The 15,707-nt window shown below is 43.9% G+C and overlaps 1 protein-coding gene across 2 annotated transcripts in view; it reads right to left on the reverse strand.

The window, feature by feature from the left end:
* mtcl1 (microtubule crosslinking factor 1) overlaps window positions 1-15,707 on the reverse strand; it is a 145,437-nt gene that overhangs the window by 39,470 nt on the left and 90,260 nt on the right. For both annotated transcript variants that reach the window (XM_078397491.1, XM_078397492.1), the window contains exons 10-11: window positions 7,856-8,023; window positions 6,953-7,204 (exon numbers count right to left, since the gene is read on the reverse strand). In XM_078397491.1, coding sequence (XP_078253617.1) covers window positions 6,953-7,204; window positions 7,856-8,023 — 420 coding nt within the window. The remainder of the gene's footprint in view (window positions 1-6,952; window positions 7,205-7,855; window positions 8,024-15,707) is intronic.

Below are 15,707 nucleotides of genomic sequence, written 5' to 3' on the forward strand. Positions count from 1 at the left end.
ACTATGCAGCAAGCAGGGATTTCATGCAGCAGATGTAAGGCTGAGCATGTCCAACTTTTAAGGTGTAAATTGAAGCAAACAGCTTTCAGAGGAAACTGAGTGAGCTTCAAATCTCTGTGGACTGGGTACCCCAGACACTGACACCATTATGCTGCTCTAAACTAGTCCCAGCTGTTCAAAGGATAGGTAGCAACAGAGGATTCACAGTTAAACACAGCAAGATCATTCAACAACCAACCCTGTAAAGCTTCCCAGGAGACTATGGTTTGTGTCAAGTGGCTCCAGTACAACACAATAACAGAGTGAGATATGCTGGGGCTAAGGAGCTTCATAAATTGCTGATTGATTCATGAAGGAAGCTCACTTCAATCTTTATTCTTCCGCTAGTCTTTACGTTCAGGAGATTGTACATTCTCCCCGTGCCCTGCATGTGTTTTCTCTGGCAGCTCCAGTTTCCTCCCACACTCCAAAGACACACAGGTTTGTCGGCTAATTGGCTTGGTAAAATTGTAAATTCTCTCGAGTGTGTGTAGGATAGTATTAGTGTGCAGGGGTCGCTGGTCGGCGCCGACTCGGTTGGCCGAAGGGCCTGCTTCCACGCTGTATCTCTTACTAAAACTAAGCTACTGTTCAGTTATCCTTGAAATAATCCCATCCCCCAACCACTGAAGCATAATCCCTTTTACTAAAAATAATTGGCTTTCCCCACACATGGTCTCCCAGCTGTCAGTGGTTCTGGATGATAAAGGAGTGGGAGCCGGTCAAAATATATTATCACAATTTATTAAACAGCGACTTGCACAGTACTGATGCACAGAAGACATTCTTTCATCTACAAAGACTAATAAGACAGGAAGTTGACTGTGGACTGAGTGTACAAGATTACGACACTGTTCCATTTCTACACATTGCAAAGCAGATACTGGAACCCAGGAAACTGCCTATTGTATTATTCATCAATAGCTCTTTTTAAAAATCCTTAAAGGAAGGACTTTATGCTGCCAGAGGTTTTTATAATTCTTCAACAAATGGGACAACAGGCATTCACAGATGTTTCCAGACACATTCTAAAGCAATGCTGAGTCTCTGAAAAGCGAGATTTTTCACATTCCTAACTGACAATTGAACCTGCCTCTGCATTAGCACTTTTGTACTTCAAGCCCTCTGCTCAAATTGACTGCTTAATTTCCCCAAAATGGCCAGATTTCAAGAAGTGATTTATCAGCTGCAACGGTTTGGTCTCATAAGATCTCAAGATGAAGCAAATTTCAAGGTCAAAGTGTGAATGTGGAACCATTGGAGATGGTTAGCCAGACAGTTAGCCAACACCAAATTAGCCAGCGACTGACAAAAGGAGAAACTGGGCTGACATTTCAGTGACCTTCATCATCTGCAGAGCTCCAGAATTCTTGCCTTTACAGAAGATGAATCAGCATGTTGCAATCTGACTCAAGATGTTGGCCATAAATCGAAGAGCAAAAGGTTCTGAGGCTTTATGTTAGTTTTACACGTGTTTTCATCGTGGGTTTCTGCGTTAGTTTTGATGACACTTTATCAAACTTTAATAATGATGAGCTCAATCTTGACATCAATGTGCTTGATGTTGGTGATGAAGGGGTGGTGCGTTAACTATAGACGTTCTGAGGCCCCCAACTGCTGTTACGCATGCAAATTCAACAGGTATGAGAGAAATTAACGCAGAACAGTACAGCACAGGAACATGCCCTTCGGCCCAAAAAGGCCATGCCGATACCATGTTAAACTGATCTCTTCCTGCACATGATTCATATCCCTCCATTCCTTAAATATCTACAGGCCCATCTACAAAATATCTACAAAAGCCTTGTAAATGCCCCTATTAAAAATATGCCTCCACCACCATCCCTGGCAGCAAGTAAAAAACTTGTCCAGTACAGTCCACCTCAGCCTATATGATCTCCTGGGAGCCAAACACTTTATCTCCGCTTCCCATCCCCATACTGACCTCTCTGTCCTGGGCCTCCTCCATTGTCACTGTGAGGCCAAACATAAATTGGAGGAACAGCATCTCATATTTCACTTGGGCAATTTACAATCCAGCGGTATGAATATGGATTTCGCTAACTTCAAGTAACCCTTGCATCCCCTTTCTTTCCGTTCCCTCCCCCACCCTAGTTGTTGTACTAGTTTTACTGTCCCTCTCAATTTATATCTAATATGCAAATCACTGTACCTTAGTTGGGACAGGTGACAATAAAAGACCTTTGAAACATTTATTTTTTGACATTCCAACCCTGGGAAATTGCTATTGAGGGCGTGCAGTGAAGGTTTACTAGGTTAATTCCCGGAATGGTGGGACTGTCATATGTTGAAAGACTGGAGCGACTGGGCTTGTATACCCTGGAATTTAGAAGGATGAGAGGGGATCTTATCGAAACATATTAGGTTATAAAGGGGTTGGACACTTTAGAGGCAGGAAACATGTTCCCAATGTTGGGGGAGTCCAGAACCAGGCGCCACAGTTTAAGAATAAGGGGTAGGCCATTTAGAACGGAGATGAGGAAAAACTTTTTCAGTCAGAGAGTTGTAAATCTGTGGAATTCTCTGCCTCAGAAGGCAGTGGAGGCCAATTCTCTGAATGCATTCAAGAGAGTGCCAGATAGAGCTCTTAAGGATAGCGGAGTCAGGGGGTATGGGGAGAAGGCAGGAACTGGGTACTGATTGAGAATGATCAGTCATGATCACATTGAATGGTGGTGCTGGCTCGAATGGTCGAATGGCCTCCTCCTGCACCTATTGTCCATTGTCCAGTTCCTCTGTCCATATACTCATTATCACCTACCCCACTGCCAACAATGGCCTATTGTGTGCCCCACATTTCCTTGATCACCCTTGCATTTTCCATATCTATTAATTTCTCCTAAGTACAATCTATATCTCACTCCCCTTTCCCCTGACTCTCAGTCTGAAGAAGGGTATCGACCCCAAACGTCACCTATTCCCTTTCTCCAGAGATGCTGCCTGGCCCGCTGAGTTACTTCAGCCTTTTGTGTCTATCTTCGGTGTAGACCAGCATCTGCGGATCTTTTCATATTTGTCCCTCTCAATTTATATCTAATACGCAAATCACTGTACCTTAGTTGGGACAGGTGACAATAAAAGACCTTTGAAACATTTATTTTTTGACATTCCAACCCTGGGAAAAGGGTTCTGACTGTCTACCCTATTTTTGTCTAAATGTTAGATTGCCTGCTGTGGGAGCAGTTTGTGTCCCAAAGTCATCTTGTTTCTTTGCTAACTTCTATCTCCAGTTTACTTCTGGTGCTGTAATCAATGCATTGTTTCCCTGTCTTTGTTTCAAGCCATTCCAAATTTATTGGCCTGCAATGTACAAGCTGCAACTTAAATGTGCAAACCCCCACGTCTACACCTCACTCCTGCGCTAGACTCTGCAACAAACCTCTCCATACTTCCCCCGTACTATATTTTGCAGAGTCAGTTACACAGCTCCTTAGAAACGAATACAACGGTCAGACACGGTTGAAATTCATTAAAAAAAAAATTTAAAGCACATTATTTTAAAAGAAACTTAAAAACAAGGAATAAGTACATTTAGAAATCATTGAACTTAAGTTAATTCAAAATATGTAGAGTGAAATGAAACATGCAAAAACACTCTTCATTCATCCGTCTAACGAAAATTGGCTACCCCATTCAAGTGATTTGTGATAAATGTGCAAGCTGTGGTTGGAATAAAGTTGAAGGGTTAGATACTGAGTGTATCCAGCCTCTCGGCCCAAGATGATACGAACCAACCCTCAATGAGGGTGATAGCCCCAGGGCAGAAGGAGAAGTTCAGTACACCCCAAAGGTGTCCAGGTCTGCTGGTTATGAATAAGCTGACCTGCAAGGAGGAGACATCCAACAATTATCACATCAATGCCACCAAAGCTGTCTAATGTCCAGCCCAATTTTCTTTTATGAAGAAACGACTATCTCATTCTCTCATCCTCAGACTAACATTACCCTGCATACAACATAGGGTGTCAGATAAGGAGAGAAGGGGGATAGAGTGTGAGCCAGAGGAGGGGGGATATAAATGTACGGGAAGGGTGGGGGAGAGGGACAGGATAGTGGGAGAAAAGTGTGTACACCGGGGCAGGGGGCACAGAAAAGAGGGGGGTTGGGGTGGGGGAGGGGCGTATTACCTAAATTGGAGAATTTATGTTCGAACATTTTCCCAGGATGTAATAAACAAATACTAGAGGGCATAGCTCTAAGGTTAGAGGGGCAAAGTTTAAAGGAGATGTGTGGAGCAATTTTTTCTACATGGAGGGTAGTGGGTGCCTGGAACACGCTGCCAGGGGTTGTGACTGAGGCAGATACAATAATGGCATTTGCGAGACTTTTGGACGGGCACATGCGCATGCAGGGGATGGAGGGTTATTGATTATGCACAGGCAGATAAGCATTGGCCTTGGCATCGTGGGCATGCAGAGGATGGAGGGTTATTGATTATGCACAGGCAGATACGCATTGGTCTTGGCATCATGTTTGGCATGGACATTGTGGGCCAAAGGGTTGTTCTTGCGCTGTACGGTTCTACGTTCTTCTTAGTGCACCACTGTGGTGCTGTGCGGCGGAAGATCGTGATGCCACAGATATCCTCCGGCAGCAGGCCGGGCTCACTCACTGTGGAACTGGGAAACCCGCCCTAAAGAGGGATGCCATGCCACCTAGACTGGCCCATGCGCGTCCCCGAGGACTGGATATCCGAAGAGGAGGGTGGAGAGAGTCAAGATGGTCGCCGACACAAGAACAAAGGGGACGTACAACGAGATCTTGGTGTCCTAGTGCATCAGTCACTGAAAGGAAGCATGCAGGTACAGCAGGCAGTGAAGAAAGCCAATGGAATGTTGGCCTTCATAACAAGAGGAGTTGAGTATAGGAGCAAAGGGGTCCTTCTGCAGTTGCACAGGGCCCTGGTGAGACAGCACCTGGAGTACTGTGTGCAGTTTTGGTCTCCAAATTTGAGGAAGGATATTCTTGCTATTGAGGGCGTGCAGCGTAGGTTCACTAGTTTAATTCCCGGAATGGCGGGACTGTCGTACGTTGAAAGACTGGAGCGGCTAGGCTTGTATACACTGGAATTTAGAAGGATGAGAGGGGATCTTATTGAAACATATAAGATTATTAAGGGGTTGGACACGTTAGAGGCAGGAAACATGTTCCCAATGTTGGGGGAGGCCAGAACCAGGGGCCACAGTAGGCCATTTAGAACGGAGATGAGGATTTTTTTTTTCAGTCAGAGAGTTGTAAATCTGTGGAATTCTCTGCCTCAGAAGGCAGTGGAGGCCAAGTCTCTAAATGCATTCAAGAGAGAACTAGATAGAGCTCTTAAGGATAGCGGAGTCAGGGGGTATGGGGAGAAGGCAGGAACGGGGTACTGATTGAGAGTGATCAGCCATGATCACATTGAATGGCGGTGCTGGCTCGAAGGGCCGAATGGCCTACTCCTGCACCTATTGTCTATTGCCTAAAGCGCCAGTAAGAGGAACTGGGGTCTAACTGTGCGCCCACAAGGTCGACTGCGGAAGGCACCTCCAGGGCGCAAGAGCTGAATGGTGGCCAGGTGAGGAGAGGGACGATGGTTCGCACACCAATCTGGATCGATGCGACGGCAGGAGGCCCTGCAGCAGCCTGGGGCTCGACTGGATGGGGCACTGTTCCAAGAGACCGAACATGCAGACTAGACTCGGCCTGCAGCGGCAAGAAGCGGTGGAGGACACCTACAACTTCACTTGGCCAGGCCGTCCCTGCAACGCCGCCAGAACAACAGGCCTTCATGGCCAGGTGCACTTAAAGTAACGTGGACTTTGAAAATGGCGCCAAATCCTGGCCACTCTGGCACATGCTCTTAGTGAACTATTTTTATCCACTTTATACTTAATCTGGGATTGTGTTTATGTAAAAAAATTATTTACTGAATTGTATGTAAAAAAAGAATTTCACTGTACCTCAGTACATGTGATAACAAAGTACCATTGAACCATTAAATGTTGTGACTACCTGCTACCACTAGCTTTGGTGGTATTGATACGATAATTGCTGGATGTGTCCTCCTTTCAGGTCAGATATACCATCAAGGGGAAAAAAACTTTCTGCTATCTATCTTGTTTATCCCCCTCATAATTTTGAGGTCATGCCCTCAACCTCCTTCTCTCCAGGGAAAACAAATCCAAACTGACAGAAATGTTCCAAATCCAGATTTTAATTGTGAACGAAATGGATAATAAAGAACCATTGAGATCACTATTCAACTGTGGACAGGTACTTCCTCTTCCCTGCCCTGGCTCTACTTCCTTAGAAGGCTTAGGAAGTTCATCATATTCCCAACAACAGTCACCACCTTCTACAGATCCACCATAGAAAGCATTTTAACGGGATGCATCGCAGTAGGGTTTGGGATCAGCTCCATCCAAGACCGCAAGAAATTGCAGAGAATTGTGGATGCAGCCCAGACCATCACAAAAACCAACCTCCCTTCCATTGACACCTCACGCTGCCTCGGCAAGGTCAGCAGCATAATCAAGGACGAGTCACACCCTGGCCACTCCCTCCCCTCCCCTCCCCTCTCCCATTGGGCAAAAGTATAGAAGTGTGAAAGCGCTCCCCTCCGGTTTCAGGGATAGTTTCTTCCTAACTGTTATCAGGCAACTGAACCATCCGACCAACAACTAGAGAGCAGTCCTGAGCCATCCACCTCAGTGGAGACCCTTGAACTATCTTTGATCAGACTTTACCTTGCACTAGATGTTATTCACGTTATTCCCTTTATCATGTATCTGTACACAGTGGAAGGCTTGATCAGTCTTTCCGCTGACTGGTTAACATGCAACAAAGGCTTTTAACTGTACCTCAGTGCACGTGGCATTAAACTAAACTAAATTAAACTCTCCTTCTCGTCACCCACCTGCTCCAGCTTGCTCTGCAGCTCTTTAATCTGCCATTCCCACTCTCGTTGCTCGCGGTCGAACCTGTCCAGCAACTCCTCCTTCTCTCGCTTCCAGATTTTCTCGGAGTGCTGCAGCTGCCAGTGCAAATCCATGACCTGACTGTGACTGTCCGCCAGCAGTTTCCGCTGCTCCTCCCGCTCCCGCGTGAACACGTCCGCGGGATTGTCGGAGCCGTTCTTGCTGTCCAGCTTCCCCATTTTCTTTTCAAACTGTTACATGAAAGTGCAGATTTCAGATTCCAGAAGTAACATTGGTATGCACGGAAGCATTTCCTCAAATCTAACATGAGAAATTCAACAAAACTAACGATCCTGGCTGCACCAGGCGTTTAGAAACAGAAAAATATGCACAGCAGTAGACCATTTGGCTCTTCAAGGCTGCATGATCTTTCATTATTATCATGGCTGATCATTTATCCATGTTCTCACTCTCTCCCCGAACTCTCTGATGCCTTTATGTCTACAAATCTATCAACCTAAGTACATTTAATAATTTGGCCTCCACAGCTCCATACGATAGACATTATCTATACACATTCACTGCCCTCCAGGTGGAGACATTTCTCTTCATCTCAGTTCGAAATAGCTTCCCTGTTTCCTGAGTCTGTAAATCCTGGAACACCATATCCTTCCATATCTCTAGTTTCCCTCTCCCCTGACTCTCAGTGTGAAGAAGGGTCTCGACCAGAAACATCACCCATTCCTTCTCTACAAAGATGCTGCCTGTCTTGCTGAGTTGCCCCAGCATTTTTATCTATCTTCAGTGTACACCAGCCCATGCCATTTTCACACCATTCACCCCCATATTTCAGTTTTCCCATCATGGTGTACGGACTCATCAATATGAATGTTGCCAACTACCTGGGCCAATTGACATTTTTGCTCGGTGTATTCCATCTCCCAGGCTGCTTTCTCATTGACATATTGCTGTTGTAGTTCCTGGCGCCGTTTCTCCTCCTCCCCAAGCTCAGAACCAAACTCTTCCAAAATAGACTTCAGAGCCATTAGGATCCTTCGGTTTTCTCTGGCCTGTAGAAGGGAGGAAGTTATAGCGACATTTTATAGTGATTGCCAAATGTTGGTGTGACCTTTATTGTTTTTAGTTCTAGTCTTAGTGTTACAGCATGGAAATAGGCCCTTCAGCCCACTCAGTCCATGCCGACCATTGATGACCTGTTCACACCAGTTCCACGTTATCCACTTTCTCATCGCTCGTACACTCTCGCACACACATATAATGGTGTCAAACTGGCGACTCTGTATACTGTCTCAGTGTACTACTACTGCACACTTGTACTGTATCTGAGATGCTTATCTAATATGTATCTAGCTGCTTATGTATAGTGATACTTGTACTGAACTGCATACAAAAATGAATTTCACTGTAGCTCGGTACATGTGACAAGTAAAGTACCATCCACTCATTACACATTAGGGGCAATTTGTGGAGGTTAATTAACCCACATTGCACCATGTGTAATGTGAACTGCTTGTACTGTCCACTAATTTCAATTGCGGGTTTCCACACAGAACAATAAATATCTGTCTGGAAATTAATGGCATAGAAATGGGGAAAGACTGGAATGCTCTGTGGAGATCTGGCAAAGACTTGATTTGCTGTATGGCCTCTTTCTGTGCTGACTTCATAATTACATGAAAAGTTCGGTACAGAAATAGGTCATTTGTTGCAAATAGTCCAGCCCAGCTTCTCTGCAACAAACAACCCCCCATCTATCCCTCTTCAACAAATCTACAGATTATTTGTATAGCACCTTTGAGGGTGGAAAGTGTTCCAAGGCTTTTCACAGGTACATTGACAAACAACAAATGAAACAGAGCCAAGCACAAATATTTTAGTGCAGTTGACCAAAAAGGTTAGCTATAGAACTAGATTTTACACCTGATCAAGAAGGATACAAAAACCTAGAGAGAGCACTTTTGGTGTTTCTAGAATATGGCATGGCAACTATAGGCATAGCTTCAAGGAGCCAGCCTGTGATAGCTCAAAATTGTGAGGAAGTTGCAGAGTTGGAGGGAATTAGGAATAAAGGGAAGGAGTAAGCTTTGATGACTTGAAAACAAGGATAAAGTTTGTATCCAGCTTTTAAATTGATTTCTCTGGCCTTTCCTCGGTTAAAACATAGAAATATAGAAAGGTGCAGTAGGAGGGCATTTGGCCCTTCGAGCCAGCACCGCCTTTTATTGTGATCATGGCTGATTAGACTTTAATTTGATGCCTGGCCTCCTTGAATAAGATGGCCGTTGCCTCTCTAATTCAATGGACCATCATCTACCAGGGTGGTCATTCTTCACACGACATGAAAAGTAAATGCAAGGCTATTTAGCCACTGACATCATTGTATCCATGCCTATTCTTGTCTGAATTCCAACAACCACAGACTCCAGCAGGGAACTTGACATCAGACTCATTTGTGTGAACTTCGGATTGCTTTCTTTTCTCTTGGCGAGAGGCAGTAAAGGAATCATTATTAAATGCTGCAAAAATGGATCTGCTCTAACACAAAACAGTTTCACTGAGATTAGTTTAGTGATACAGCGCGGAAACAGGCCCTTCTGTCCACCGTGTCTGCCCCGACCCGCGATTTAAGTACACCAGCACTATCCTACACACACTAGGGACAATTTACAATCCTTACCCAAGCCAATTAACCTACAAACCTGTAAGTCTTTAGAGGGTAGGAGGACACCGGAGTACCAGGGAGAAACCACGTGGTCACGGGGAGAACGTACAAACTCTGTACAGACATCACCACTAGTCAAGATCGAACCCGGGTCTCTGGTGCTGTAAGGCAGCAACTTTACTGCTGTGCTACCATGTATGTGCAAGTACTGTATGTAGGATTTCTTCCATTGGTAAAGAAAACTCTCAAAATGTGATGCAAAAGCCTAAAGTTAACAGCTTCAATCTGTCAATATGGTGGCATATGGTAACGTAGGGAAAATGCACTGGAAGAGTTGAAGTGTTGCTGATGAAGTAAATCTCAAAATCAGATGGGATGGATGCCTATTATAAGGGTAATGTGGTACACTGAACAAGACCTGTCCAGCCGTGTTACTGATCTCAGATGAAAGAGCCAAAAGTCAACAAACTACGATCGCTCATGATGAGTGGAATAGAAAGTGGAAAGAAAGACCAAGGGTAGACAGAGAGTAGTAGTGAAAAGATGTTATTCTGACTAGAGATCTGTGAAGAGTGGTGTTCTGCAATGATTTGTGCTAGGACCCATCCATGCAGATTGGTTGATTGGTAAGTTTGCAGAGAAAACCAAAATTGGTGGAGTTGTAAACAGTGAGGAAGGTGTCAATGGGGAGATTGGGATTTGGATCAGTTACAGATGTGAGTGGAGAATTTGCAGATGGAGCAAGTGTGAGGTGTTGGACTTTGGGAGGTCAAATGTAAGGGAAATAAAACGGTCTAAAGAAGGGTCCTGACCTGAACCATCGCCTGTCCATGTTCTACAGAGATGCTGCCTGACCTGCTGAGTTGTGGGGGGAGATCATCTGCTGTTCCTTGATCTACTCGTTGACTCAAAGTCTTCACACGTGTTTATTAAGAATGATGAGGTAATGGAGGGTTGTTTGTCTCCTAGTAACATAACACACTATGAGTCAGGCATAAATTGGAAAATAATAAAGAACCCTGACGGCCCTGGCCACTACAATGCCAAGTGGTGCAGATCACTCCATTTATAAAAGATTTGCATCACAATGCTTCCCATATCATTAATCGTTTGTAGGAACAATGATTATTGCATTTGAAAGTGTAAGTGACATTTTGCAGATGTCAGTGTAGCAGATGAACACATTCTGATCCTGGTGGTGGTGGTTGCAAGGTAACTGTTGTTGAGGGCACTGGGCACAAGGGCTAGCACTTTCTTTCAGTAGTATTTAGCTACTTGGCAACAAAGATTTGTTTTACTTAAAGAACCAGCTGTAAATAATAACACTCTTCTTTACCAATTTCAAAAGATTGATTCGTCAAAAAGCAAACACTGCTATCATTGCAAGTATTTTTTTGTTGTCTTTATCCATTTATTGAAACAGAAGAAAATAAAATGATGTCAACAACTGAATGGTAGAAGAATTCAATGGGTTCAGCCGCAACTGTGAAGGCAAATGGTGCTTTGGGTCAAAACCCTGCATTAGGACAGAGATGAAACAGGAATGCTTGCCAGTATACAGAGGTACTGAGGGGGGTGGCGGGGGGAGAAGATACGGGCCGATAGGCGATGGGTACCGATGGAAGATAGGCATATAGAACAAGCTGAGGTAACATACAATGTGGTTGATGATGTACTGTGTTTTTCTCCTGGATTTTAGTTCAAGAAGCAATGCTGAACTGTCTGCTTTGCAGGCTGCGATCTAATACCATCAAATGGTGCTTTTGGAATTGTTTATAAGCAATGAATTAGAGGGTTTAGAGGGATATGGGTCAAACATGGGCAGAGGGGACATGCAGATGGAGTTGCTTGGTTGGCCATGGACAAGTTGGGCCGAAGGATCTGTTTCCATGCTTCTTGACTGTGATATTTATTAGCAATGTCAGAGCAACCACTAAGCTGTGGAAGCCAGCCAGTTGCACATCTCCCATGTATTCAACCTGCTTCCTTTGCTTGGAACCAATTGACCAAAATATTTATATTTTTTGCCTTGAATAAATACTAAATATTTTGTCAGATCACTCTCACTGCAGCTTGGTGTCCCAAGCCAGCAACAATCTCAAAATTTAATAGATTGAAACTGTGACAAGTTCCATAACAATATCCCATAACAAAATTGTAGCTTTAAAATGTGACAATTAAAAGGAAAATGGAAATGTTTTAATTGATGCAAGTTGATTGTGGATTATATCAGATAATTCTACATGGACTGGCCTTGGTCATTCCAAATGGAAAGCAATGTCGCCTTCATTCTAGTCAATGCTTTCTTGGAAAATATTCAACACTATTTTCAACTGAATAAAATCCAGTTCTTCTCCACATCTTCCAGCCATCCAACCACCCTCACCCAAATCTCCTCAGCTGAATGTGTCTATTTCTCACTAGGCTTAAAGCTATAAGCTTCAATACTGAGCAGAGGTACAAGACTTCCTTCTAAGATTGAATGGTAGAGTAGACTTATTGGGCCGAATGGTATAACTTGTGAACTTATGTGAATTAATAACCCAAATTCATGCCAATAATGTTCCTTAATATTTCAAACTTCTACAATGAACAATTGCTTGAATCAATTGCGTTTGAACATGTTTAGAAATTTCAAAGCTGAAATTTGGTCAAGTATTCAAAATGACTTCTTAAAACAAACAGCCCCAATTTTCTTAACCTTTTCTCAAATAAAGCTCAATGCAGGTACTATCACAATGTTATAGGGTCTTAGAGAGTCATAGAGTGGTACAGTGTGGAAACAGGCCCTTTGGCCCAATTTGCCCACACCGGCCAACATGTCCCGACTACACTAATCTCACCTGCCTGCGTTTGGTCCATATCCCTCCAAACCTGTCCTATCCATGTACCTGTCTAACTGTTTCTTAAACTTTGGGACAGCGGCAGCCTCAACTACCCCCTCTGGCAGCTTGTTCCATACACCCACCACCGTTTGTGAGAAAAAGTTATCCCAATGATTCTTATGAAATCTTTTCTCATTTACCTTAAACCTATGTCCTCGATTCACCTGCTCTGGGCAAGAGACTCTGTGCGTCTACCTGATCTATTCATCTCCTGATTTTATACACCTTGTTAAGATAACCCCATCCTCCTGCGATCCAAGGAATAGAGTCCCAGCCTACTCAACCTCTCCCTATAGCTCAGAACCTCTAGTCCTGGCAACATCCTCATAAATCGTCTCTGTACCCTTTTTTTAGATTTTTAGATTTAGAGACACAGCGCGGAAACAGGCCCTTCGGCCCACCGGGTCCGCGCCGCCCAGCGATCCCCGCACATTAACACTATCCTACACCCTAGGGACATTTTTTACATTTGCCCAGCCAATTAAACTACATACCTGTACGTCTTTGGAGTGTGGGAGGAAACCGAAGATCTCGGAGAAAACCCACGCAGGTCATGGGGAGAACGTACAAACTCCATACAGACGGCGCCCATAGTCAGGATCGAACCTGAGTCTCCGGCGCTGCATTCGCTGTAAGGCAGCAACTCTACCGCTGCGCCACCGTGCCGCATTTTCATCTTTCCTATAACATGGTGCCCAGAACTGAACACAATACTCTAAATGCAGTCTCACTGACGTCTTACACAACAGCAACATGACCTCCCTACCAACTTCTATACTCAATACTCTGACTGATGAAGGCCAATGTGCCAAAAGCCTTTTTGACCACCTTATCTACCTGCGACTCTACCCTCAAGGAACCATGCATCTGACCTCTTAGATCCCTCTGCTCTACAACACTACCCAGAGCCCTAACACTCACTGTGTAGGTCCTGCCCATGTTAGACTTCCCAAAATGCAACACCTCACATTTCTCTGTATTAAATTCCATCAACTATTCCTCTGCTCTCTGGCCAATCAATGAAGATCCTGCTGCAATTTTTCACAACCATCTTCGCTATCTGCAAAACCATCCACTTTTGTATCATCAGCAAACTTGCTAATCTTGCCATATATGTTCTCATCCAAATGATTAAAAAACATTTGGACAGACACATGGATAGGATAGGATTAGAGGGATGTGGGCCAAAAGCAGGCAGGTGGGACTAGTGCAGATGGGGTATGTTGCCAAATTAGCCAAAGGGCCTGTTTCCATGCTGGATGACTATGACTAACGAAAAGATATTTCAATAACCAAGGTAAAGATTTGATGAGTGGATGATTAGTTGGCTTTCATTAGCAATCTGTGACTGAAGTTTTCTAACTGGATCCTTCTGTGGTGGTGGAATCGTATTCTATCAGTGTACAATCATAGCTTTGGAGCTCCCTTGCCTTCAGATGGCTTTGTTTTACTCCTGTTGGTCTGGGAAAAACTGATGCTGAGCAATGCAAACCAGAAGAAAGAAAAACAAAGAGTTAAATAAACTGCTTAATGTCACAGCACAGATAAATCTAAACAAAAACTTCTGGGTCTTTTATTTGGTTTACATTCCTACTTGGGTAATAAGATAGTTGATCTGCAGTCTCTGCGATACAGATTTACGTGCTCTTTGTGCTTCTTTAAAAACAAATGTAGTTCGTACATAATGCACTGGTGATTCAAGCTTAAAGCCGATGGCTCAAATGCATATTTTTCCATAATTTGTTATCAATATAAGGCTTTTCTCATCTCACCATGCCCTTCCATTCAGTGATACTGGAATACATTCCAGCTCAGCGAGTCAGGCTGCATTTGTGGAAGGAAATGTACAGAATCTGAAGGGTCTCGGCCCGAAATGTTGTCTGCCGTTTCCCTCTACAAATGTTGCCCAACCCGCTGTGTTCCAGGGGCACTTTGTTCTTTTGCTCAAGATTCCACCATCTGCAGTCTCTTGGGTCGACATAAAACCGTACATATTCAACTGTAAAATATTTTAAAATTCGCCACAGGAAGACGAGTAAGACGCTTTCCAACACTTGTCATTGACTTCATTCAGTAATGACCAAATCCACTGTGCTCAAAGCTTCCTAATGAACCGTAAGAGGAAGCTTAGCGGTGAAGGCTATTGACTGTGAATCACCCCACATAACCCTGATGAAGGTTGTTGGTCAATGTTCATGTTTCCATAGTGACACACCGCACATTGTAATACTAGGTTCCCTCAGCATAAATCCAGTGAAACTAAATGACTAGGTGTAATTTCTGACAAGAAAATAATTTTTAATTGTGCGTTTATTGAACATCAACGTGTGATGCTGACTGTCATCCACCCACCCACCCACCCAAACCCCCCCCCCCCACCCAAACCCCCCCCCCTGCCCACCCCAACACTACCTCCAATCTCAACAAAGTGACCAGCAACTAAGTAATCACTTGACATGTTTTTCACTCTTAATGGAAGAATACTCATCTACATTTCTAAGCAATTATTTCCAATGATCGATATTGGTTACTCCACTAATGTTAGAGGATGTAGATTCCAAGATCAATGGTCAGAGGAACAGGGATGTACAGTGAAAAGTTTTTGTTGCATGCTATCCAGTCAGTGGAAAGGCAATACGTGATTGCAATCGAGCCATTTACAGTGTACACGAGAGAATAACGTTTACTGCAAGTTAAAGCTAGTAAAGTCCGATCAAAGATAGTCCAAGGTATCACAAAATGCTGGAGTAACTCAGCAGGTCAGGCAGCATCTGGGAGAGAGGGAATGGGTGACGTTCACCTATTCCCTCTCTCCTAGATGCTGCCTGACCTGCTGAGTTACTCCAGCATTTTGTGATACCTTCGACTTGTCCCAACATCTGCAGTTATTTTCCCTACAAAGATAGTCCGAGGGTCATCAATGAGGTTCAAAGGTCAGTTTATTGTCACGTGTACCAATCAAGGTTCAGTGAAACCTGAATTACCATACAGCCATACGAAAAAAAAACAAGACACACAACTACATAAAAGTTAACATAAACAACCACCTCAGCAGATTCCCCACATTCCTCACTGAGGTAGAAGGCAATAAAGTCCAATCTTCTTCCCTCTTTATTCTCCCGTGGTAGATAGAAACATAGAAAATAGGTGCAGGAGTAGGCCATTTGGCCCTTCGAGTCAGCACCT

This window comes from Rhinoraja longicauda, chromosome 4 (genome assembly GCF_053455715.1).
Source record: "Rhinoraja longicauda isolate Sanriku21f chromosome 4, sRhiLon1.1, whole genome shotgun sequence".
Lineage (NCBI taxonomy): Eukaryota > Metazoa > Chordata > Chondrichthyes > Rajiformes > Arhynchobatidae > Rhinoraja > Rhinoraja longicauda.